The sequence below is a fragment of the Podarcis filfolensis genome (genome assembly GCF_964270895.1).
Source record: "Podarcis filfolensis genome assembly, chromosome: 11".
In the NCBI taxonomy this organism is placed as follows: domain Eukaryota; kingdom Metazoa; phylum Chordata; class Lepidosauria; order Squamata; family Lacertidae; genus Podarcis; species Podarcis filfolensis.
The window spans coordinates 62362541-62389450 of record NC_139613.1 but is presented as its reverse complement, the minus strand read 5'-3'; the positions used below and the strand labels follow the sequence as shown (position 1 = coordinate 62389450).

The window sequence follows — 26910 nt, the reverse complement described above, 5'->3', positions numbered from 1 at the left end:
TGCAGACCTCCTTCAACGGTTGCATAAGCCATTCTTTCAAAGCTTTGTAGTATCTGGAGGTCAGTCCATCAGGTCCTGGAGATTTTCCCAATTGCATATTCTGAATGGCTCCCTCAATTTCTTGATCAGTTATCTTCTGGTTCAAAATCACTCTACTTTGTTCAGAAATTTTTTGTAATCCATATTTTTAAAGAAATTCTTCAATTTCTTTTTCGTTCACCGGCCCTTGTGCGTAGAGTCTCCTGAAATAGCTCTGAAAACAGTTTCTAATCTCATTTGGTTTGTAGATGTTCTTTCCCTCCACTTCTAAATTGGTAACCGTATTCTGTTTTTGTCTCTTCTTCAGTTGCCATGCCAAAAATTTCCCACATTTATCTGCCGATTCAAATGTCTTTTGTCTCATTTGTTTTATTTTCCATTCTATCTCTTGGTTCATCAATTCCATATATTGTCTCTGATAAAACTTAATTTCTCTCAAGATTTCATGTGACTTTGGTTTAGATCTCAATCTTTTTTCTCCTTCTTTTATCTTTTCCAGGATCTTATCCTTTTGCTCATTTTGTCTCTTCCTTTTTATGGCATTCTGTTGTATTAAGAATCCTCGCATAACGGCTTTACTTGCGTCCCAAATTACTCTTTTTTCCACTTCTGTTCTCAGATTTATCTCAAAGTAGTCCTTTATTGTTTTCTGGGCCTTTTTATACACCTCTTCATCTCTAAACAGGGAGTCATTCATCCTCCATCTAAAGGAGCCAGCTGTTGTTGGGTTCATCTCCATCTTTACAGCGTTATGGTCGGAACAAGTCTTTGGGCAGATTTCCACTTTCTTAATCTTTGGTGCCATCCCACTAGATACCCATATTTGGTCAATTCTGGTCCAAGTCATTTTTGCCTCAGAGAAAAAGGTTCCCTCTCTCTCAAGAGGGTTCCTTGTTCTCCAAATGTCAATCAGGTTCATGTTGTCAGTCATTTCAAAGAAGGTCTTAGGTAGTCTCCCATCCTTGGAGACCACCTGTCTTTGTGCTTTGTCCATATTTGTGGAGACCACTCCATTCATGTCTCCCATTAAGATTACATTATAGTCCAAATAGTCCATTAGTGTCTCATGCAATTTCTTAAAGAATTCTGACTTCCCTTCATTCGGTGCATAAACTCCTATTACCAATAATTTTTCTCCTTGAACTTGGATTTCAATTGCCAAATATCTTCCTTGTTCATCTTTAAATATTAATTTAGGGGCCAACTTTTCTTTTGCATAAATTACCACTCCTCTTTTCTTGACTTTGTCAGATGAAATAAATTCTTGTCCTAATCTTTTATTTATAAGTAGTTTTCGATGTATTCTGGTCACATGAGTTTCTTGTAAGCAAATCAAGTCCAATTGTTCTTTTTTCAAAATATGAAACACCTCCCTCCTTTTTCTAGGAAGGTTCAGTCCATTACAATTCCAGCTTAGAATTTGCAGAGACATCTTGTTATTTACTTAAGTACTCCTCCAACTGCTCCAAGCAAACCTTCTTCTGTTAATGTTTTAGCTCCAAAAGATAAGTTTGAAATATCTGGTATTTCTGCTGGGTCTGTAGTGTCCACCGTTTCTTTGCAGAGGTCCTCCTCGTTCCTTGCCAAAAACTGTTCTTTGTCTTGCACTGTTTTTATCTTAATTTTCTTTCCTTTATAATTGAAAGACAGGCCTTGCGGGAACTCCCATCTGAATGGTATATTGTTCTTTCTCAGTAGAGTGACCAAATCCTTGTAGTAAGTCCTCACTTCCAAGATATATTTGGGAATATCTTTAAAAATCTGCACACGAAAATCTCCAATCTCAAGAGCTCTTTGAAAATGTAAGTTTAATATCTTGTCCCTCTCCTCCTGAGATCTCAAAGTTATTAAACAGTCTCTAGGGCTCTTTCTATTTTGTTTCCTGCCCAGTCTGAAAGCAGTTATTATCTTAAACTCCTCTTCTTTCAAGCTGTCCTGCCAAAATTCCAGAAATTCTTTTGTAAGGTAGTCTGTCAAATTGTCCTTTTCATTTTCTGGAATCAATCTTAATCTTAGATTCTTATTTTTCCTCTGTAATTCCAGTAAAGACAGGGCAGCATCATGTTCTTCTAGCTTTTTACAGACTGGCACCAACTTTTCCTGTGTATTTCCTGCAGAAACTTTTGCTTCTTCTGCAGAGATTTTCGCTTCCTCTGCAATCTTTCTAGTTGCCTCGCTTTCTTGAACTAATTTATTTATTGTCTCTGTATTTTTGTCTATTTTTGTTGACAGTTCGATCAGTTGTTTAGAGTTTTCGGTGCTCTGCTTTGTGAGTGCTTCCAGAGATTCATTTATTCTCACTAGTGCATTTGCCACTGCCGCAGTATCCATGGGAAAAGTTGTAGCAGGTGCAATTGGATTTGTTACTGAGGCCCTTCTCTTTTGTTCAGTTTTACCTTTAGCTCTCGTTACTCTTGCTTCTATTGGGCCACTCATGTCCCAAGGTCATTCCCACGGGAATAGCTTTCAAATGGGAAATTCCACAAGCCTGTTTCTCACAATAACAATTTTGTAACAGTTTTCCTGCGGCCTCTAGAGGGAGCCGCTCAAAGTTCCAAGTGCTAAAAACAAAAAGTTCCCTTCAAAAGTAACACAGATAACAGCCTATTCCAATATTTTCCAAATGGTATCAAATGTATCTTTCCAGAGTACCCAATTTGTATCCAATAAAGTCTTTACTTGTTGCAAAAGAACCAACTTTGTTGCAAGTCTCTAAGTGACAGCTCTCCTTCCCGGTGGCTCACTTTCCAGGCAGTCCTCCCCAAGGGTTCAAAACGGCAGAAATTTCCCCTTCTATGCTTCTTCCATGCAGGTACAGCAATTTACAAGTCTTCCCCCCCTGCCCCTGCCTGCTACGGGGGGGAATTAAGTCCAATGTCTGAGTCCGTTAAATTTAAAGCTGCTTCCTGTCAAATTGCAGCTTCCTATTTCATTGCTTTGTTTACATGCAGTCCGAGGAAGGCAGACTTCCTTATTTTTTGCCTTCTCCGTTTTCAGCCAAATTCTTAAAATTTTCTTTTAATGTTGTCTTTCCGTCTTACTCACGGGTAATCCAATTCAGTCCGAATGACAGGAAGAAATCGGCGCTCTCCATTAATGGCGACGCGGCTTCACTCCACGGGCTGGGTAGCGACTCTCAGCACCGCGCTCCCTGATGCCGCTCCGGAGCCTTTAAAAAGACTCCTTTGCAGTAAAGGGGGGCGCTTAAGGTGCCCACCGAGCCTCCTTGCTCTCAGGCTTCCGCGCCTGAGATTTTAGGGGTCCCCGCTTCGCCGTAGCGGTCAGACCCGAACTCGCATCACAATCCGGTGATTGCCTGGCATCAAAGGTCTTTGGTTTGCTCTATTGTATGACACATTGTTTGGGGCAAAAGGGAAAAATCTTGGTGGAAGTAATGGGAACAGAGGTGGAAGGGAAGTTAATGGGGAATGAAAGTGAGATTCCATCACAATATATTGCTTATCGGGATGTTTTTTGTGAAAAAGAAGCAGATAAACTTCCACCACATAGGCCCTGTGATTGCAAGACAGACCTAGTCCCTGGGGCACAGTTGCCACCAAGCAAGATATATGCCATGTCGGAAGTAGAATCTGCAGCATTGAGAGAGTTCCTGCAAAATAATTTGCAGAGAGGTTTTATTAGAGAGTCCACAGCCTCGGGGGGTGCTCCCGTCTTTTTTGTCAAAAAGAAAGGGGAGGAAGGGACACCAAGATTAGTATGTGACTTCAGAATTCTTAACAGCCAAATGAAGCCTCGTGTGTGCCCACTGCCACGTATAGATGAACTCTTAGAGAGAGTAAGGTCAGCCAAAGTCTTTACCAAGCTTGAGCTACGAGGAGCATGTAATCTGATAAGGGTCAGAGATGAGTGGAAAACCAGTTTTTGTACTAAGTATGGTGCGTTTGAATTCTTGGTAATGCCTTTTGGCTTGCAAAATGGCTCAGGGGTATTTCAAACTTTCATCAATCACGTCTTAGCAAGTATACTGGATCAGTTCTGTGTCTCTTATTTAGATGACCTCTTAATATATAATGAAAGTATGGAGGAACAAGTAAAACATGTCACGCAGGTGTTAGAGAGATTGAGGACCAACAGGTTATATGTGAAGTTAGAGAAGTGTAAGTTCCACACACAAAAGGTGGAGTTCCTGGGATATTGCATTTCCCACAAAGGGGTGCACAGTAAAGTTCAGGCAGTGGTGGAATGGGAGGCACCTAAAACTAAGAAAGATCTGCTGAGGTTTTTAGGATTTGCTAATTTCTATCATAAATTCATAGGTAATTACTCCAAAATCACAACGCCACTGACTGATTGTCTAAGAGGCAAGGGGCCATTCAGATGGTCTGAGGAAGCACAGAAGGCCTTTGATAAATTAAAGGCGGTGTTTGCTTCAGAAAAATATCTTATGCATTTAGATCCAAGTAAACGTATGAAGGTAGAAACTGACGCCTCTGATAGGGCTATTGGGGCTATTCTGCTGCAACAGGACAAGGAAGGGGACTGGAGACCTTGTGCATTCTACTCTAGAAAATTAAATCAATCAGAACAAAACTACACCATATTTGATAAGGAACTTTTAGCTGTGCATGCTGCCTTTAAAGTGTGGAGACATTTTCTGGAAGGGGCGTCACATCAGATGGTGGTACAAACGGATCATAAGAATTTAGAGTATTGGAGAACTGCTGGACAGCTAAACCAAAGGCAAATTAGGTGGGCGGAGTTTTTTGCTGGGTTTAATTTTAGGATTGAGTACATACCTGGGCATCAAAACGTTCGTGCAGACGCGCTATCACGCAAACCTGAGTATATGGAAGGGGAAGCACCTCCCAAGTTGCAAGAAATGCTGAGATCGGATCAGTGGGGGTGTGCAGCTGTAGTAGTGGACGGCAGGGAATTCCAGCGATTGACAGTAACAGATGAGTTTGCACAAAAGAAAATGGAGGAGCTGAGAAAAGGTAGAGGGGAAGAGGAAGGTTTCAAGGAAAAAGGTGGATTGTTGTACAGGAGAGGGGTGCTGTATGTACCTGAAGGTGAATTAAGAGGTAAAGTGTTGAGGCAACATCATGATAACCCGACTGCAGGACATTTTGGTAGAGAAAAGACCCTGTATCAAATCACACGGCAGTTCTGGTGGCCAAAGTTGAGGGAGGAGGTAACACAATATGTAAGAGGTTGTGAAGTATGTCAACGAGCCAAGGCACCCAGAGCAGCTCCCGCAGGGTTGTTGCAACCTATGCTCATGCCGGGAAGGCCTTGGGATGTGGTGTCTATGGATTTTATAACGGATCTACCGCCATCGCATAGGCAAACAGTGATCTTTGTGGTGGTTGACATGCTAACCAAGATGGCACATTTCATACCATGTGCCAAAATTCTGATCGCGCAGGAAACTGCAAAGATGTTTTTAGATAATATTTTTAGGTTGCATGGTATGCCATCACAAATCATTTCAGATAGAGGGGCCCAAATTACATCACAATTTTGGAGGAGGTTAATGCAGTTACTAGATGTGGAGCTAAGCTTCACGTCAGTGAGACACCCGCAAACCAATGGGGAAGCTGAAAGAACGAATGCAACACTACAGCAATATCTGAGGTGTTATGCTGGTTGTCAGCAAAGTAGGTGGTTAGAGAAGTTGAGTCTAGCAGAGTTTGCATATAATAATGCAATGCATGTGTCTACGGGCAGAGCCGCATTTGTGGCAAACTATGGCTTGCACTCAAGTGCATTCCCGGGTCAAGAGGAGCAGTTAGCAGTACCAGCAGCAGAACAAATGATAGAGGAGTTGAGGAGCATTCATGAGATATTGAAAGAGGATTTGGAAGAAGCTAAAGAGGTTTACAAGAGAGCTGCAGACAGGCATCGGCGAGTTGGGGAAGAAATTCAAGTAAAGAGCTGGGTATGGCTGTCTACCAAGGGACAACCAATACAAGGGAGGTGTAAAAAGCCAGAGCCAAGAAGATTGGGACCTTTCCAAGTAAAGGTTTAAATTAACCCAGTCGCTTTCAAGCTTCATTTACCTGAAAATATGAAAATACACCCTGTATTTCATAGATCTTTATTCTCAGTGTTTGTACCAGCACATAAGTATCAAATTTCAAGGGAACCACCTCCTTTACCCACCATGATGGGGAAGAGGAGACCAAAGTGGAAGAGAAATTAGACTCGATTATAAGTAGGAGGAAATTACAGTATTTGGTTGCATGGAAAGGGTTAGATGAGAACTCATGGGAACCAACAGAAAAAATAAACATTCCGGAATTGCAGAGAGAATTTCATAGAAAATATCCCCACAAGCCAAAACCCCATAACTGGCATCTTCAAGAAATTTTTGAAAAGACAGATAGTGAGGAAGAGGAGTTCATAGGGTTTGGTCCTTCAGAAACAGAGGAGAGTGAGGAGGAGGAAGGGGGGCTTAGGGGAGGGGGTGAAGTCAGGGAAGAGTTAGAAGTTTCCAGTTTCTCAGAGGGAGAAAGCATTCCCCAAGGGGGGAAGGAGAGCAGTGAATCTAATAGAAGAGAGCAAGAGGAACAACAGGGAGGGACAGGGTGTTCCCAGGAAAGGAAAGGATTAAGTCCTATCTCAGATTCGGAGGAGGGAAGATATAAGCCAGCTCTAGTGAGGAGGTTAGGAAAAAGAGCGGGAAAGCGAAGGGAAGGGCGCCTTCGCCATTTTGAGAGTGGCTGGTCACGGAGAAGAAGAGCTCTGAAGGTATCTGAAAGAAGTGACTCTGAGGAATAATAGTTAAGAACCGTTTATAAGATTGTTTTGTTAATACGCAATAAAAAGTTATAAAAGAACAAGAAGCGTTTGTGTGGTGATCTGAAAAGGACAACGACCAGGCCTGACACCTCCATACTTTATTCATTTCTATAACAGCCTTGCAGGAAATATAACCAGAGGCTGAGATTATAATTCCCCTGTTACAGGGCTAAAGGTCAAACTATGGATTGCCACAGGGGAAGAAAGCCTTCCCATAAGGGCTTGTTCCTCTCATCGCTATAAACTAACACATCAGTGAAGGCAGCAGCATGAAATTGCTGAATTACATCTCACCGAGAAGTTTAGTACTATTCCTTTGGGTCTGAACAGAGTCAATGGCTTCCCATCCAACTCTCACAACAAGTGTTAATAAAATAATCTTAGCAATGCTGCTGTAAAGGGTGACTGTGCCTATCTAGCGCACTTTTAAGCTCCAATTGAAGCCTGGAATTTTTATTTTCCTGTGGAGGGATGCATTGCCTTTGGAGAGTAACCTGTTATTTTTTGCCATACTTTTTTCTCCTTCATATACTTGTAAACTGCCAACTTCACGGATCTTCCAAAATGTGCTTTACAAATACAGGACACAAATTACATTATAATCTAGAGGCTGAAGCAAAGCCACTTCATTGACATTATATTTTTAAAACTTCCTGTTTCAGTATTAATTCTTATGTACACATACACACAACATTTAAACTTACCATTTAAAACTTCTAACTCTGCTATATCTCTTTCAAGTGTTGAAACACTGAAGAAATTTGCTAAATTTATTGGAACCCAAGCAAAAGGCATACGATACTTTCCCAAACGTTGGCAAAAGGACTCAGCATGCACTTTTAATTTCTCAATTTTTTCTTTAGTCTGAAAGAAAGCAGAAAAGGGGATTAGCTAAAATAAGACATGGATCCAAACACTGTGAAAATTAGTTTGTAACACACACTAGCAACCTCTGTTAATTCCTCTGTGGATGCCATAAATTAAGGTAGTTAGAACAGGGGTGGAGTGAAAAGCGAAGCGGCAGAATAGAAGAGAGAAATAGCTTCAGAAATGGGATTGAGAAGGAGAAAAGTTTGCTAATTCATTACTTTATTTTATTTATTAATCTATTTATTTCACAAGATTTATATACTGTTTTGATTGGACTCAAACCTCAAATTGGTTTATAAAAAAACCAAAATCATCAGTAGAAAAACAGATAAAAATGACTAAGCCAAAATGTGGGGTGATGGCAGGTGGAGCGTGTAAGCAGGGAGAGCAGGAACACCCCCCCCCCCCGTTATTATACATAGATAAAAACAACAACAGTCCTGAGACACTGAATTTAGACTGGAATAGGAGCGCTTTAATAATATTTCTGGTTTAAGCTTTTGCAAGCCATCTTTGACAGATGTATCAGGGAAGCAGGTGTGCATTTCATGTAAAAATCTTTATTATATCATATGTACCTTCCCAGCTTCACTTTCTTTTAGAACCAGGTAGGGTTCTGCACAATCTCCAATTTCGCCTTGTTGGAGGACTTTTTCAATCTACCAAAAAAGAAAGAAAAGAAAAGAAAAAAGAGATTTCAAAACACCGAAAAGAAAATGAAATTTAATAAAGTACATTGCTAGTATATGTCAACATAGTAAAATTTGGAACATAAGCTATAGTTACTAATTACAACCTTGGTCAGTACTGAGAGAAATACCTTCCCTTCCTGTGCTGATGAGATTCAAAGGAGAAGAAAATGGAGAGATATTCAGACGTTGAAAAAGATGTACATGGAGTATTGTGGGATGGAAGTGCTAAACTGGTGAAAATTAATAAAAATTATTTAACCAAAAAAAAAAAAAAAAGGAGGAAGTGCTGAGCTGGGGAGTGGAGGGGCTTGAGAAGCCAGCTATGCACTGAATAACAACCACAACAGCACTGCAGGCGCCCAGAAAGGAATGCCGCCCATCATCTTTGGAAATGGTGATGATTGATATAAATGGCAGAGGATAAGGTCAATGAAAATTATATACTAGAATTGTCATACACAGAATGAAATGAAAGCAGTATTATATTATCACTTGAAGCTTTACAAAAGTATGTAAATGCTTTAAATCGGTGTTTCTCTTTTTTTGTAATTTTTAAAAATTAATTCTCCAATATACCTCCAATAATAGCCAAATTATAACAATTCCCAAATTATACAATTCTCAAAATGCCAATCTACTTCCAATTAATACATTTTAGTTAAAGTAGCTCTCTGCACGACGGTTTGGGTGCATTTCCGATCTTATATCACTGTGTTCTATAATCTTAATTAATATCAGTTACATTTCAGTAATAATAATAATCCATTAGCCATGAGGAGAATCAGAACTTACAGGGTTAAATAGTTCTGTGTGACGTCTCTGCATAGTGAGGCATGGTTTCTTTCACATACGGGAATCTTTCTTTGTGTGTGAGTTACGTTCACTTTTCGCTGATGAGCCGGAGAGAACCCAGCTGATTTATTGTGTTTTTCTATACATGATTAAAGCCTTCTTAGATTAGCAAGAAGCTTGCGTACAGACTATGATTTATTGCACCTACACAAGGCACACACCACTGCTGCGATACTCTGCTTGGAGCCAGGAAGAAGTCTGAAGACTCAGAGAGGCACAGGAAAGTGTGCTGGACACCATTCTAACTCCAGAACAGCTGCATTATTAATGATTTCCATTCATGATATTAAAATATATAAATTTATAAAGCTTCAAGTGAGGAACTCAAACTATTATCTTTCTTTTGCCCTGTGTGTGAAAACTGTTCTATTCATGGAGATTCCTTCTTTCCATATATGGCACTGCCTCTTTTACTTCCCAGCTGTTGTTTTCTCCCATCACGGCTACTGGCAGAACTGAATCTCCAAGTTTCTCAGGGGTCTTATCTCTCCATCCCTTGCTTCGATGTCTTCAGAACAGGTGACAGTCTGCTAGAAACCATTCTGTCTCATTAATAAAACACGTAGCAGATCTTCGCCATTTCCCCCTCAGCCTATAAAAAGGTGGGCAGTTTTTGAACACGCTGAAGATTTAATACTCCTTTCCAACTCCCAGAATCTCTGCAGCACTCTTATCACAGTCCCCCAAATTATTTTCCTTCCAGCAAGAGATTTATGGCTCTGTTAAACTTTATCTTATATTACATTCTGTCAGTAGAACACACAAATCTCAGTCTCTTTTTCCTTGTCTGTTTTTTTAAACAGAGGTGAGGGGAATTACTCTGTCTTTCCAACACATCATACTTGAGCTTCCCCTCCCCCTCCTTTCTTCATTTCTGATCACACACAGTTTCCATTTTTGCTTGTTAATATCAATATTACGCCTACGTCGCTGCCTCACTTGTAAATATCTTTTTATCTTGTATTCTGGACAGGGTAAGAATAAACAAGCCATAGGCTTCCCTCTCCCCAGCTGACTCTCACGCCGAAGAAAATCTTATCTCAATTCAAACCTTTGATCCATGCAGCCGATATGATCTGCAATATGTTGTTGCAACCCTTTTGCAGCACGTGCCGGTACTTTAAAGACAATTAAAAATCCAATTTAACGGAGAACCTCTGCTTCCTAATGGCAGCGTAGGAGGGTTTTCACCAGGCAAAGTGCTTTTTAACTCATAGCCTCCCTGGCCCCCGCAATCCATGCTGGAGCGAGAGCCAGGTGCCAAGACGGACTGCAAGTGAAGCCCATTACCTCCATCCCTGGGGGGAATTTGCAAGAATGATTTACCCTCTATCATCCTTGTTTTTCATTTGCCGACATTCTCCTGCTGTCGTGGGGGCTGCCTCCATTAAGGCAGACTGGAACTGGAAGCCCTTAAATAATGTTTCAACATGAATGGAAATTGCCAAGAATACAGCTGATGATTAAGTGATAATTTTGGATAATGGATTGCAAATGGAAATCATTTAAAATATTCATTGCAGCAACATCAAAAACTAAGGATGCATTGACAATGGCAAGTGGAAAGTCACTTAAATAAAACTGTTGTTGTTGTTTAGTCGTTTAGTCGTGTCCGACTCTTCGTGACCCCATGGACCAGAGCACGCCAGGCACTCCTGTCTTCCACTGCCTCCCGCAGTTTGGTCAGGCTCATGTTTGTAGCTTCGAGAACACTGTCCAACCATCTCATCCTCTGTCGTCCCCTTCTCCTTGTGCCCTCCATCTTTCCCAACATCAGGGTCTTTTCCAGGGAGTCTTCTCTTCTCATGAGGTGGCCAAAGTATTGGAGCCTCAACTTCACGATCTGTCCTTCCAGTGAGCACTCAGGGCTGATTTCCTTCAGAATGGATAGGTTTGATCTTCTTGCAGTCCATGGGACTCTCAAGAGTCTCCTCCAGCACCATAATTCAAAAGCATCAATTCTTCAGCGATCAGCCTTCTTAATGGTCCAGCTCTCACTTTCATACATCACTAAAACTGTATTAATTTGCTAATAATTTGTAAAAATCGGGCTGTAATTTGGAAAATCAATAAAAATAATTGGAAGCATGATAAGCCCATGGACAGCATCAACTTATCTATATACTGTCACCCTATGAAACTTTTCTGGGGGTGGGGGGAGATTATCTTTGGAGAAAATACTTAATGGGCCAGATGTGGATCATGGGCCCTAACTGCCTGCCCCTGCTTTAGAAAGGTGGCTGGTCCACATAAATCAGTAAGTCAAACTATGGCTTAGAGAGGCCGCATGAATGTGCAAGGACCCAAGGAGATTGTCTCCCCAATCCGTTTCACTGTTATACTATACTAAGCTAGACCAAGGTTTGGTTTAGTGCGTGATCTGAACCAAGGTTTGCAGTTAAGCTCTCAACTCCCTGACCAGGTTTGATCTTTGTTACAACATCTGGTTAGTGAAGAAAAAGCTTAACCATGTGCCCCTGATGCTCCATACGGTATGGCAGTAAATAAGACTGAGCAGGAGCCCAAGTGGCCATGTGCTCCTCTCCAGGAGCCTGCAAGTGTACATGGTGTTGCTAAGTCTGCATTTGGCTTAGTGGGAACCAGGTCACTGTCACGGAGCCAGCTGAGATGGCTCCTGAGTTGGATGAAGAGCAGCGAGAGGGGCCAGCAGAAGAGGAAGCACTGGAAGGTGTGGGAGAGCAAGGGGAGGTGGAGGCAAGGCTGCCTGATGTTAGGGAGCCCCAGCACCACTCCAGCTCTGGCACAGAGGGAGAAGGGACACCACTGTCCTGCCCAGGACAGGAGGGGGTTAAAGCGTAGGGAACAACGCAGACATATGAGATTACCCAGACTGCTTTGCTGGAGGCGGAGCCGGAAGCCCCCACTGCCGGGATTGGTTGCCGATGATTCGGATGCATGAAGAGATGCTCTGTACTTTGTAAATATTCGTACAATAAAGACTGTAAATACCACTACCGTCAAGCCGAGGGATTTATTGCGAAGGGCAAACCTCCCCCCCCTTTACAGTCATGCTCAGTAGACTCAAGAGAATTTTATCGTGTCCGATCTTTCCATAAAGTTGATATACACAAGTTTGCTTATTCTGCATCAGTTCTAGTTAGAGTCAGAAAATATGATTTTAAAATCCACAAATATGACTTACCTTCACTACTAGATAGATATCCGGAGATGGATATGTTACAGAAAATACTGCAGACCTTGCCTGACTAGATGAGTCAATACATGGTACATGTGATCGCAAGAACCCTTTGAATTGTTCAGAGTTCAAGTCACAATGAAAATTTTCTGAGATCTTTAAAAAAAATGTAAAAACAAAAAGATATTTCACAACTTTTGCAGGAACTGGTGCACAACCTATCATAAGTAAATAATCACAGCATTCTCACAGGCCCATAAAAGATCAGTGTACACAGTTGGGACTGATGAGCATTTACTGTTCCCAACTCTAATCCTGCGGAAAGCCATCTAATTCAGATTTTAATTTGATCCTGACTTGTTTTTAAGAGGTGATTTAATTATTGTTTGATTTTATATCAATGTTATATATATGCCATGTTATATATGCCAATATTAATATATGCCAATGTTATATATGCCAGCGTGGTGTAGTGGTTAAGAGCGGTAGTCTCGTAATCTGGGGAACCGGGTTCGCGTCTCCGCTCCTCCACATGCAGCTGCTGGGTGACCTTGGGCTAGTCACACTTCTTTGAAGTCTCTCAGCCCCACTCACCTCACAGGTGAAGTCTCTCAACCCCACTCACCTCACAGAGAGCTTGTTGTGGGGGAGGAAGGGAAAGGAGAATGTTAGCCGCTTTGAGACACCTGAAGGGGAGTGAAAGGCGGGATATCAAATCCAAACTCTTCTTATATATTTGATGTTAGGCGCCCTGAGCCCAGTCTCAGCCAGGGAGGATGGGATCCAAATAAAAGTTGTTTTATTATTATTATTATTATTATTATTATTATTATTATTATTAGTGTGTGAATTCTGGTGTGGGTGTTGTTTTAAGCACTGGAACAGAGCCAGTTGCTTTAGAGGTGAGATTGCACAGCTTCAGCGGACATTTTGGCTCTGGGGAGTCAGAGAAATGTGAATTTTTACACTCAGGAACTCTCTCTAATCCCAAAGGTCCTTCTGCAGGATTTTGGTGAGGTTAAAATGAAAGAACCACACAAATTCAAATATTGGTTTTTAGCTAAGTAAATTCTACTCAGACCAGACCCACTGAAATCAATTGCCCTAAATTAGTTACGCTTGTCAACAGGCCTGCTCTCAATTTAATTAGCTCTGGATACAACCCAGAGACAGAATCTCAAAAGTCCGCCAAAATTAGTTCTCACTCATCTATCACTGTGTCTAATTAATTGCAGTGGATAAATAAGGTGGTGGTTTTCTCAAAAAATATTTTAGAAACTGCTGAATTAATTTCATACAAACTGATATTATTTTGCAAAACATGGCAAGCAGCTTATTATGGTTGATTATTATGATTCATAAACTACAGTCAGTTGTGAAAATGTTGAGTTGCACAAACTTAAGGATAGGGTACATCCAAAGGATATTTACCGTGTGATGACCATTTGTCAATATATTGTTGCAGCATGCATGCAGCTAAGGGGAAATCTATGGCTACCTATCACATTCGGACATGTCCCATGCCTCTGCTACCTTACTGCTTCAACTGATTGCAGAGCTCTGGTAAACGTTGCCTCAACTTTCCATGTGGCTTCCTATCTCCCACAGTCATCTGTAGCCACCCAAAGCACAGTCCCAACAATTCATATGTGAACAATTTTGAAATGAGGGAGGGGGTGATGTTGTTAACTAATGCCTTGTTTACATTGTTTTATCATTACCCTTGGTTTTGTTCATCTGCACTCTTACCTTTTTCCTTTCTTTTATATCATAGAGGGCTAAACTTGCGAATAATGGCTCAATTTCTATCTCAAATCTGAAACAGGAAAAGATGGGGTACTGATTAATAACTACGCACATTTGACACATGTAAACAAAACACAACACAAGGGTTAATGTGCAGTATCTGTGCACTGGCAACATTAATTTAACTCAAGTTCTGGCTTGTCCCTTTAATCCTCCTTCCCTACTCTAACCAAACTTTAAGTGTATGTGCTTTGCATATTCTTCACTTCCAACCCGTTTCCCTCCATCCTTCCTTCTGTTTTTCTCCATTGTCCTTTTTACATTGTAAGCTCCTCGGGGACAGAGACCTGGCTGTTTCTGCCTATGACCAACTGTAGATGATGATGTCAGGCTCGGGGAATTCTATCCCTCCCCTGGTGGCAGCAAGAAGCAAGGAATATCAAAGAGAGTCCTGACTAATGAGTTTATTTAATCATCACGGTGAGAGACAAATAAATTGATGGCGTTGCTCCAACTGAGTTCCTCCCCGCTCCCTTCCTTAGCAACAGCACCTCCCCTTATGGTGTCTGCCCGAGGCCAAGTGTCTCTGCATCCTTTGCTCTCGCACTCTTAACAAATGCCGAGTTCTAGGAGATGGGGGGTCAGCTATACTCTCCAGTGACAACATGTCAGCTGGCTGGTCTGGCTCTGTCTCCCCCTTCTCTTCTCCCAACACCTCCCAACTCTTCTTTTTGCCTGTCTCTGAGCTGTGATCTTCCTCAAACCCCTGCTGTAAATCAATACTGCCTTCCTCTTCTTTGGAAGCTTCAGGGGGGGGGGGCGGTCTCCTCAATCTCTCCCCCCCCCCTTAAGTCCAGTCCCTGACAGATGATGATGATAAAATCTGAGATACACATTTGATGATCACTCCACTACATTTTGACTTCTGCCATAGTAAAATAGCATTTGAGATTACATTTGGTCTCTGTTAGCTTAAATTTGTTCCATTTTTAAAAAGAAGAGGACATTGTCAGATATAAGCAAAATGGTTGTCAGTGATAATATCAAGAGGAATATATGGGTTACTATTAATTGTTCACTATTATTAGTGCATTTTGGCAATTTTTTCATATTACCGTATGGGCCCAAATATAAGCCACTCCCTCAAAATTCCACAGGCACTCACACTCATTCTGTTTTACGGTATGTCTGTTTCAGCAGCGAAGCCAATTTTTGTAAGTTCGTGAATTTAAGCCGCACTTCAACTTTTCATGGTCGGAATTTGGAAGAAAAAAAAGTGTGGCTTATATTCCGGCCAATATGGTATTATTATTTTTAATCCAGCAGAAAAGAGCAGATCTGTAGGTGGGTTTCTCCCCCTTCAGGCCTTCAAAGCCAAAAAAAACTTCAGTTAAACTAAGACATGAGAAGTTTTTTTAAAAATATCCTGAAGTAGAGACAAGGCTTGCAAAATACTAGATGGGTAAATATTTCAGGAGGCTGTCTCTGTAGGTGGTGTACTGAGTGTGAGAGAATCAGAAACATTTCACACAAGCAAAAGACTACCATGTTAGAGAGAAAAGTTCAACACCTGTCCTCTCACTGATCTGCTAATTTTCTTTTTGCCTAAAGAAAAAGGTAAATAAGGGAAGAATCCACCAATATGATCTCACATCTGCAGGTTGAAGTTGCAGAGTCCATTCTACCATCTCAGAAGTGTCCCACCTCATTCTACTGCATGTGCAGGTGTAACCTCAACCTCTGAAGGTCACACGATAGAACAATATCCAAACCTGAAAACATGCCCTGTGGAACCATAAGTCACAGAGATACTTACTTCAGGGTCTGTACTTTCACCAATATCCTATTGCCCAGATATTCCTTGGGGCACTCAGGCACCGGTCGTATTTCCACAGCATCCTCCTATTAACAAACACATTACGGAACAGTTCTTTCTGATTCAAATATTTATGATGCTTCTGTGTTATCAGTCCCAACAAAAGCAGATGTAACCCAGGCTGCACACAAAACAACAAGGGTGATATCCAACTAAATCATATCCACAGCAGATCCACTGAAATCAAAGAAAGCAAGTAACTTAAGTCCATTGATTTCAATGGGTTTCCTCTGAGAAGGGGGTGGGGAACCTCAGGCTTTAAATTTTGCCTCTGGCCTTGGAATGTTTCCAATAACAGATTAGGTCCTCCCTCTGAAAAGGCTCCCCACTCTTGACTTTGTGCATGACTTAGTTTGGTAACATTCAGTAAGATACTAACATACAATGGTACCTCGGGTTAAGAACTTAATTCGTTCTGGAGGTCTGTTCTTAACCTGAAACTGTTCTTAACCTGAAGCACCACTTTAGCTAATGGGGCCTCCTGCTGCCGCTGCGCCACCGCTGCACGATTTCTGTTCTCATCCTGAAGCAAAGTTCTTAACCCGAGGTACTATTTCTGGGTTAGTGGAGTCTGTAACCTAAAGCATATGTAACCTGAAGCGTATGTAACTCGAGGTACTACTGTACAGATCTCCCAAACCATATGCTTCAGGCAATTCAACCAACAAGTCTGCCATGAACAAGTTGGAGCAAAGTCATAGAATCATAGAATCATAGAGTTGGAAGAGACCACAAGGGCCATCGAGTCCAACCCCCTGCCAAGCAGGAAACACCATCAGAGCACTCCTGACATATGGTTGTCAAGCCTCTGCTTAAAGACCTCCAAAGAAGGAGACTCCACCACACTCCTTGGCAGCAAATTCCACTGTCGAACAGCTCTTACTGTCAGGAAGTTCTTCCTAATGTTTAGGTGGAATCTTCTTTCTTGTAGTTTGGATCCATTGCTCCGTGTCCGCTTCTCTGGAGCAGCAGAAAACAACCTTTCTCCCTCCTCTATGTGACATCCTTTTATATATTTGAACATGGCTATCATATCACCCCTTAACCTCCTCTTCTCCAGGCTAAACATGCCCAGCTCCCTTAGCCGTTCCTCATAAGGCATCAATACTTTAAATTTAATTTATAACCCACATGCTAATCCCTTTAATGTATTCCTTCAGCTGAAGTTGGAAATGCCAACCCACCTCACCTTCTAGTTCTAATGAAAGGATGAGATATCTGCACATGAAACCTAAGCAAAGTAAGACTGATCCACAAGGCTATAACAGGCTTTCATTTGATTGTGGAATGGAAACTTTTAATTAGCTCTCATTGAAGTTGGAGTGAATTTGGCTGCACGATCATCTGAGCTCTCCATCAGAGCTCAGAGGTAATGTTTTAGTATCATGGCAAAAAGCCACAATTCAGGCTTTGTCTGAGATTCTGGTTTTCCACAGGTTGAGGTTCTTTATTGGATACACTTGGCACACTTCTAGCCTGTGGGATCTGTGTGTGACACATATTTCCCCTATACAGCCATGGTAAGATGTACTATCTGTTCCAAAGAGGTGCACTCTTTGGAGCAGCTACCCAAGGCTCTATTCGACATCATCAGAAGGAGGGTCCCCAAATGCAGGACAGAAGGCTGGATGACCACATTTTGAAGCAAGTGAAGCAATGAATGTTACTATAGAAAGAACCTCCCCCCCCCGAAAAACATATTAAATTCAGAGTCTAAACTTATCTAAGTGCACCACTGACAAGAGCATGTAGAGCTGCTGTCAAACTGAGTTGGTTCCTCTTAAACATCACATGACATTGTGTCATGCTACTGTTTCAATTCAACTTAAGGAGGAATATAACTGCATCAACAGAGACACGTCCTAAGAGCATGCTGCCTTTCTACAGCCTCTGCCAACCTGGTGCTCTGGCTGGGGATGCTGGAAGTTGTAGCCCAAAACATCTGGCGTGACCAGGTTGGCAAAGCCTGCACTAACATAACGTGGTCAACACAGAGACAGCAAGCAAAGCACAATGGTGAGATGTTTTGTGGGCACAGACTGAGGCAAGAACACAACTCTTGTTTGAATCTTAATTCTTTGTGAGATATTTCCTTGTTAAGCATGCAACTGCGCAATGCAGGTTTATGGCTCACCTCATCTATACTGGGATACAGTGCAAACAGTGCTGCAGGCCTGTTGGCTTGTCGTTGCTCCTCATTTTGCCTTCGAAAGTCTTCTGCACTAATGTGCTGCAACAGGTCTGCCAGACGAGCATCTGGCTGTAGGCTGCGCAGGTCAAAGTCCCCAGATGTCAGTGTGGCTCGACTGGAGTCATCACAGAGAACTTTTAAATGCCTGGGAGCTGTCTGCTCAAGAGGGCATGAAGTAGGAGGCAACATCATTAATCACTTTAGTTCGCAGATGTTAAAGATACTCAGTATTTCTCTGCCATAATTCTTTTTCAACTCAGTGCGATAATACCTTTGAAATAACTATTCCCCAAAACAAGTAACAGATGATACTGACAGACTAAGGCCAAGCCAAATATCTCCCCCTTTGTTTTTGTAGGATTGTTTCTCCCCTGCAAAAAATGGGCAGGAGTTTGGGTTCTCACAAGAGAAGTGATTGAATTCTAATAACTTTAGGGTAGGGGGTAAAGAAAAGGTGACATGGTTTCTCCTTTTTCTTTATTTCATTATTATTATTTTTTCAACAAATGAAAGATAGGGTAGAAGCTCTGGTGATATTTATGAACTGCAACCTTTACTGGAAAAGGGAAGGGTGCACTGATATTTCAGGGGGGAAATCACTGGGACCATATGGAGAGCCAGTCACATGAAAGCATTGTCATGTGAAATGCCCTCTCCCCAGTTGTAGTGCAAGTACCACACATGGATAAAGATGGACTTTGGGCACTGGCAGAGGAAGAGGAGTGTGGGGGGAGCACACCGCCCCCACCAGCGCGATCCTGGTGGGGTTACATTGCGGCTGTGCCCCCGCACACGCTGGGTGCCCTGCCCACACAGGAAGTGCCCCCGCCCCCAGAACGCACGCCACACCCCTGCGGTCAGCGCACCACGCCTCTGGGACGTGCGCCAGCCCCACCCCGCCTGCTCTCCGCCCCCCTCCCCCCGGTGCCAGAGCATGAAGCTCCACCACTGGCTTTGGGTTCATATTGCTATGAACAGTGCTATTTTTCTAGAAAAAGAGGTGCCGGAACTCACCGTTAATGCCTCCCTTGTTCTCTTATAATGACAATGGTGCCCAACTGAGAGGTGCTAGAATTGAGTTCCAGTGGCTAAAAAAAAGCTCAGTTTATGAGGGGTTTTTTTGGGGGGGGGTGCCAGATCCCTCTAATCCCTGGATCCAGCAAGTGTTAAAATCTAATCAAGTCAAGCTAATTTCCTGGTGAGGTGATGGGCTATTAAGGCGTTTGGTGTGAGATGACCTCCTCCTTCAACAGATAAAGTCAGAGTTTAGAGTAGTAAAGAATTGTGGCAGTGATGTGACCTAGAAGAAAAGCAGCAAGCTGGAGAGAGAAGGATATTTGATTTCTGTTTGAATCCAAGGCTGCAGCTATGAGCAAAACAAGACCCTTTTGGGGTGTTGATGCTGTGAACCTCTACATTGTAGGCCCATGTTATATATAGGTGTAAATAAATCATATATCACAAAGATTCCAGTCTCCACCGTGCCTCATTCCCCAAAGGAAACACAGTCCCTGCGTAAGTGCCTGGAACCCCTGGAATCTCACATTGCTTGGAGATTGGGGTGTCGTGCAACAATACTAAAAGTTTCAAGTGTTTTGCCCTTTAGAGTCATTAGATTTACCAATGAGCAAGTGATGAATTAAATATCTAGTGTGCCTAATATACCAAATACATATTTAGTATGTAGCGGGCAAGAATGCAATTAGTTGGGAACCGCCCTGAGTGGCTGGGGAAACCCAGCCAGATGGGCGAGGTATAAATAAATGATACTGCTGCTGATAGTTCTACCCCTCTTCCCTGTTCAGCCCAGGCCAGAAGCTATCTCAAAGGAAAATACCTGATAATTTGAATCACTTTCATCTAAAACTTCAGATTCAAATGTTTGCTTTTGAAGGGACTTGTGGAAATCGCTCCTGGATCCCCTTTTTGTTAAGATGCATGTCTCATTACTTCCTTGGTTTCTTAAATAATAAAAAATAGTAAGTTAGATTTCAATAAAAATGGGGGGAGGGAGGATGAAAGCACAATTGCTATCAAATAAATAAGTTCAGCTGAAATATCATGGCATCCATACAATAGTGCCAGTCTAATGAATTAACATAATATGTGCTTAAATGGAATATAAATTTATCATAATACACTGAAATGCTATATCCTTATTATGAAGTTCAAGTTAAAGCAGATTACAAAGGATATTACATGTTTATATTTATATTGTTCATCAAAAGAATGCCCTGCTCCAAAAGTCACTCAAATAAACTATGTAACTGCCAAGCAGGTAATTTGCTATGAACTTCTGGGCAAGGACATCTCAGAACAGTCAGAGGCATGAAGAATGTGGCATGTGGAGTGATACAACACAGCAGCTGACCTTACCCTCCACTGCAGGTTCACCAGAACTACCTGCCTGTAGCTCTAGGTCCCATCGCACACCCTTAAACATCATAGATTCTGCCCTTTATTGAGATTCTGCTACAAGCAGCTTAATTTACTGCTAGACTGAAACCCAAGACTCTCCATGGGTGTCCCCATAGCTATGACCAGAGCAGAGCCGCTTTCATTTTGAGATATCGAGAAAACACTTTTTTGCAGCCAGGCCTACTAAGTAACACCATGTTTATTAATTCAGGTTTCTTTCTTTCCAAAGCAACAACAATACACTGAAATGCTTTGTTGTCTTGCATAACAAATACGCCACAATAAACAATTGCAGTGTCTCCAAGTGTCCCTATTTTCTAGGGACATCCCTGATTTAGAGAAGCTATCCTGGTTTCTGATTTGATCCTAGAATGTCCCACTTTTCCTTATGATGTCCCCATTGTATTGGAGAAATTTTGCAGGTTATAGAGTTATCTGAACCCCAAGTCATCTGAAGACAATCCTGCATAGGTTTTTTAAAAGTGTTTAATTTTTTATTATGTTGAAAGCTGCCCAGAGTGGCTGCAGTAAGATGTGTGGGGTATAAATAGTAAAATTATCATTATGGAATGGGATGTCCCTATTTTCATCAGAGAAATGTTGGAGGTCATGCAATTATTGATCATAGAGACACTTTTTATTACATTTTTGGGGAGTAAATGAATTATATGCACTGGTGGTTGTCTTTTAATAGATTGCATTTTAATTGTTTGCCAGTTGACTGAGAATGAAAAATGAAGCTATAAAGCACCTTCCTTGCCTTCCCTGTTCTCCTTGGGCATGACCTTATTGGGAAACTGTCTTAACTACACAGCATTAAAGACAAGAGTGCTGGATAGTTTTTATTATGAAGCTATAATGTCTGAGAATTGTTTTCATGTGGTGAAAATGTAGACACTTCCTTTGTAAGCACAGAATGCTTTGCTGCTTTCATGTTTCAAAATACCGTAGATTCCAGCGTATAAGACGACTTTTAAACCCCGGAAAAGAGGTTTAAAAGTCAGGGGTTGTCTTATACGCCGGCTATGGCTTTCTCCCGGTGTGGAGCCCACCCACTGCTGCTTCGGAAGCTGTCGAAGCTGCAGCCGAAGCAGCAGCGGGCGGCGGGCTCCACTCCACGCCGGGCAGCTTTCTCCCGGCGCAGAGCTGCCCAGCGTATTAGGTGACTGGGCTTATAAGACAAACCACCAAATTGGCAACTGCCAACTGAGTCAGACTACCTTGTTCAGCACTACCTACCCTGACTGGCAGCAGCTCTCCAGGGTTTCAGGCAAGAGTTTTTCCCCCAGCCCTGCCTGGAGATGCTGGGGATCGATCCTGGGACCTTCTGCCTACAAAGCAAATGCTCTATCACTGAGCTATGGTCCTTCCTCCTTCTAGTTGCCAGGCCTTTCTAGACTGAGCCAGTGAGAATATCTAGTGAGAGACTAATCCTACATCTTGGCAAGTTAAGGGACTAGTCAAAACAAAAGATGTTAATATTCCTCTGGGAAGAAAAAATATTTAAAATCATTGTTTTGACACTCTGCTGCAAATGTGGCACTTACTTTCGATTCACTATCAGCCAGTCACGAATATAGGTCTGAACACAATCCCGGACATGCGGATCCAACTCAGCCCTGGAGGGGGTACAAGAATATTAATATGCATAGCTAATTACAATGCACAACTTATTTTTTAGGAATATGAATGGGGAACTTCTGACTCGGGGGCCCAACACAACCTGCTAAATTTCTCTATCTAGCCTTCAGAACTTTTCCCAAGTTACATCTCTCAACAGCCCTAATTTACTCCCCAAGTGTTTTGGCCTGGCCAAAATGCATCTTTAAACTTTGAGTATGCCCCTAGCTTGTCTGCAAGGGAGATACTGAGGAGTGTGTGAGTGTCAAGGAGTGTGGTGGAGTCTCCTTCTTTGGAGGTCTTTAAGCAGAGGTTTGACAACCATATGTCAGGAGTGCTCTGATGGTGTTTCCTGCTTGGCAGGGGGTTGGACTCGATGGCCCTTGTGGTCTCTTCCAACTCTATGATTCTATGATTCTATGTGTGTAGAAATTGCCTACCATTACCAATGTAAAAATTATATTGGTTCCTTTGCCCGCTTCTTGTTCTGGCGCCATCCCCCAGCGGCAACTGCCCCCACTCAAACATGGTCCAGAAGAGGATGTGGTCCTTGGGTTTAAAAGGGTTCCCCACCCCTGAATTATAGCTAAAAAGGAACAAACCATACAAAGCCAAATAATAAACCACACAAACAAAAATATCATTTTTTTAAAGGAGTATATTGTTTAAACTCCAGCCAGTGAAGTGAGGAGCAGCAGGAGACTAAATGATTGGTCTTCTTGGAGTGGAAAAATTGGAGTGGAGGGAGAATGCATTCTGGCTCAAATGAGATAAAAGTGAAAAAGCTAAAGGACCCCTGGACGGTTAAGTCTAGACGAATTCGACTATGGGATGTGGTGCTCATCTCCACTTTCAGGCTCAGGGAGCCACTGTTTGTCTGCAGACAGATTTTCTGGGTCACGTGACCAGCATAACTAAACCACTTCTGGCACACAGGACACTGTGAAGGAAGCCAGAGCACATGGAAACACTGTTTACCTTCCTGCCGCAGTGGTACCTATTTATCTACTTGTGTTGGGATGCTTTCAGACTGCTGGGTTGGCAGGAGCTGGTTGCGTGGAATCAAACTGTTGACCTTACAATCTGCAAGCCAAAGAGGCTCACTGGTTTAGACCATAGCACCACCTGCGTCCCTCAAACGAGATAAACATTCCTTTATCTGAAGCCTGGAAGGAGGAATTGCTAAGGGATACTCGGGTCTTTGCTATCAGTGGCTACTAGCCACGGTGACTATGCTCTGCCTCCCTGTTCAGAGGCAGTCTCCTTGGGAATCCCAGTTGCTGGAAACCACGGGAGGGAAGGGGGCTCTTGTGCTCATGTCCTATTTGTGGGTTTCCTATAGGCATCTGGCTGACTGCTGAACTAGATGGACCATTGGCCTGATTCTGCAGGCTCCTTAGGTTTTAAAGGATCAGGCAGTGCAACCTTCCCCAGCCTGGTGCCCTCTAGGTGCTCTCACACTCCAACTTCCAGCAGTCCCTAATCAACATGGCCAGTAGTCAGGGAGGACAGGAGCTACAGATGCAGCAACATCTGGAAAGTAGGCAGTACTAAATGGAACAAGACAGACCAATAAAGAGACTCAGCGTTAGACATCTTTATCTGTTCGCTCTTATATTTGGCCAGGGGTAACGCTGCACCTGCTAAGTACTTAATTTGCTGAATTGCCCATTTCTGATGTTTGCAGTAATGGGTAACTCAGCAAATGCTTGCATGTGTCAATATAATAGCAGAAAAAGGCCACAAGGTGTCAGCACAGCATCAAATTCTCACTCAAAGTGCATTTCAAAATGTTTTCATTGGTTTTCTAAGTCAATAGTGAACAGTGATAGTTCCTACAGTATCTGAAACGGATCGCAGTCCAGCTTCCATCTGTATCCTCTGTTGCTGAAGTACCACCCTTGAGTGCACCAGGCTTGATTTGTCATAAAGTATGGAAACTCTCAGATTCAAATATTTCAGAAGATTTATAGCCCGCTTAGAATACAGTGGTACCTCAGGTTACAAACACTTCGGGTTACAGACTCCGCTAACCCGGAAGTAGTACCTCGGGTTAAGAACTTTACCTCGGGATGAGAACAGAAATCGTGCTCTAGTGGCGCAGCAGCAGCGGGAGGCCCCATTAGCTAAAGTGGTGCTTCAGGTTAAAAACAGTTTCAGGTCAAGAACGGACCTCCAGAACAAATTAAGTTTGTAACCAGAGGTACCACTGTACTGATCTGGAAGGTGTTGTTATTGTGAGAGAATTCCAATTTAATAGGAAAGCTGCAGGAATACCATAGACTGGCTCCCTGCAAGATACCTGTGATCTTTGCAATCTCTATCTCTGTCCAGCCATACCTGCTTTTGAATAGCTGAACTACACTGGAGTCTGCTGACCAATCTTTTTACAAGGGCAAATTGTTGCATATGAGATGCTATCACTGAAGTTTCACTGTCAAGTATTTAAAAATGTACTTGCATCAAAGGTGGTTTGCACTTTTATCTCTGCACTTAGCTACTAGCACAGTTTCTCATGCCAGACATGGAATTATTTACAGGGTTATTGCAACTAAATCCTATGTAGGTCTATTCAAATGCAAATCCCACTGAATTAGAGAAAGACTTAGACTGCAATCCTATGCACACTTACTTGGGATTAAACCCACTCAGAAGTGAGTTTTACTTTTGAAAAGAAAATGCACAAGATTGTGCTGTTACTCCTTCTTGCTTTAACAGCAGTTTTAAAACACAGAAAATGGACATACCCAGCTGTGTTCTCTTGTGGTAATTAGTGTTATTGCATATATATATATATATATATATATATATATATATATATACTGCTTTCTTACGACTAATGAAACTTATATCTAATTTTTATACTTATATCTTATATACTTATATCTAATTTTTAAAACAAACCTGTCCTAACTGAGAGACATGTTTGATCAGTATTATTTCACAGATAGCTTTGTATTTATACTTCACTTTTTACATGTTTTATAAGCCAGTCATTCAATGGTCTAAACTGAGGGCACATGCACTGCCTTGCCTCCACAACTGAGGGGGCGGGGTCACGCAGTGGGTGCACACACTGCAGGGCATGCTGACATGTCCTGCAGGCGCCACCCATCTTCTGCATGTGATGCGAGCATGCCCCACAGAGTGCATGCACAGCCGCCACAGAACCTTGAGGGGGCCTGGCTCCCTCACTGAAAGTTGCCCTTGACTGAGGGCCAACATGATGCTAAATACATTCCCTGACATGACTTAGTTGGGCCTTGTAAATTCCTAACCGCTGTCAGGTTTGTGTCCTGACTTTCAATGGAGTTTGACCCATGTTGTGCAGGAAGGGGAGAACCTTTCCTTTCCCTCCAGTGGAATAATGCCTTTGAAGACGAACAGCCACTGTGTGTGTACTAGTGGGGAAGTGGGGCTGGGATCGTCACTGGGTTCTGATGAAAACCCACCCTCTCAGTGACTATTAACAATTTTAAAATGCTGTCAGAGGCAATATTCCTCTGGATACCAGTTGCTGGGACTCAGAAGTGGGGAGAGTGCTACTGCACTCATGTCGTGCCTGTGGACTCCCCTTGGGCTTCTGGGGGGCCACTGTGAGAGAATATGGACTTTTGGTCTGATCCAGAAGGCATTTTTTTATGCGCTGACTGTGGCACTTCAAGTGTCGCATCCAGGTTGAGGGCCTATACATTAATATGTGAGCTGTGACTAGGTTCCTCCCCACATAAATTTTTTGGAAGATTTAATTAGTAACCCTAAGCCAATGTTTTTAGATTAGGGCAGTGGCACTCTAGGAGAAGGCGTCTAATCCTGTGCTTATTTTTTAAATTTAATTATTTAGATTTGGATACTGTCCTTCAGCCGTAGATCTCAGGGAGGTTCACAGCATAAAAATACAAGATAAAGACACAAAATACATAATGAAAAACCCCAAAACAATAACCCCCCAACACATTTGATGTCAGTCAGCCAAAGGCCTGGTTAAAGAGGAACATTTTCACCTGGCACGTAAAGGTATGTAATGGAGGCGCATGGCAAACCTTCCTGGAAAGCGTATTCCACAAATGGGGAGCCACTGCAGAAAAGGCCCTTTCTGGTGTTGTCACCAGCCAATCCTCTCGTGGAGGAGGCACACAAAATAGGGCCTCACATGATGATTGCAGGGTCTGGGTAGGTTCATATGGAGAGAGGCAGCCCTGAGCCGTGGGTTTATATTTCAAAACCAGCACTTTGAACTGGACCCAGAAACTAATTGGCAGCCAATGCAGTTGGGCTGGGATCAGTGTAATAATCTAAATCATTTCTTTTATAGCTACTAATTCTGAAGGGGGGTGGGTAGAATGAGAGGTACAACATCTAGCTTTTACAGTAGAACCTCGGTTTTCGAATGTCTCCGTTCACAAACGTTTTGGAACCCGAACGCCATAAACTCGGAAGTAAATGCTTCTGTTTTCAAACGTGCCTCAGAAGTTGAACTTCCAAGGCAGCTTCCGTTTTGAGTTTCCCTATTGTTTTGAGGCTTCTGTGTTGAGTTTTCAGTTTTTGAACATTTCAGAACTCGAACGTTCTTCCGGAATGGATTAAGTTCGAAAACTGAAGTTCCACCGTAACAGAGACAGGGAGAGGGAACTGCTGTTAGCTTCATGAAGGGGACGGGGGGCGGAGTGCAGCATCGGTACCAATC

The 26910-nt window shown here is 42.4% G+C and overlaps 1 protein-coding gene across 6 annotated transcripts in view; it reads right to left on the bottom strand.

Moving 5' to 3' along the window:
* The window catches only part of DOCK8 (dedicator of cytokinesis 8), a 141011-nt gene that overhangs the window by 96776 nt on the left and 17325 nt on the right, over window positions 1-26910 (bottom strand). For 5 of the 6 annotated variants that reach the window (XM_083576453.1, XM_083576450.1, XM_083576451.1 and 2 more), the window contains 8 exons: window positions 22151-22222; window positions 20023-20146; window positions 18129-18341; window positions 15935-16020; window positions 14122-14188; window positions 12379-12528; window positions 8250-8330; window positions 7506-7665 (listed from right to left, as the gene is read on the bottom strand). In XM_083576453.1, coding sequence (XP_083432579.1) covers window positions 7506-7665; window positions 8250-8330; window positions 12379-12528; window positions 14122-14188; window positions 15935-16020; window positions 18129-18341; window positions 20023-20146; window positions 22151-22222 — 953 coding nt within the window. The remainder of the gene's footprint in view (window positions 1-7505; window positions 7666-8249; window positions 8331-12378; window positions 12529-14121; window positions 14189-15934; window positions 16021-18128; window positions 18342-20022; window positions 20147-22150; window positions 22223-26910) is intronic. The other variant, XM_083576452.1, reaches the window with a different exon arrangement.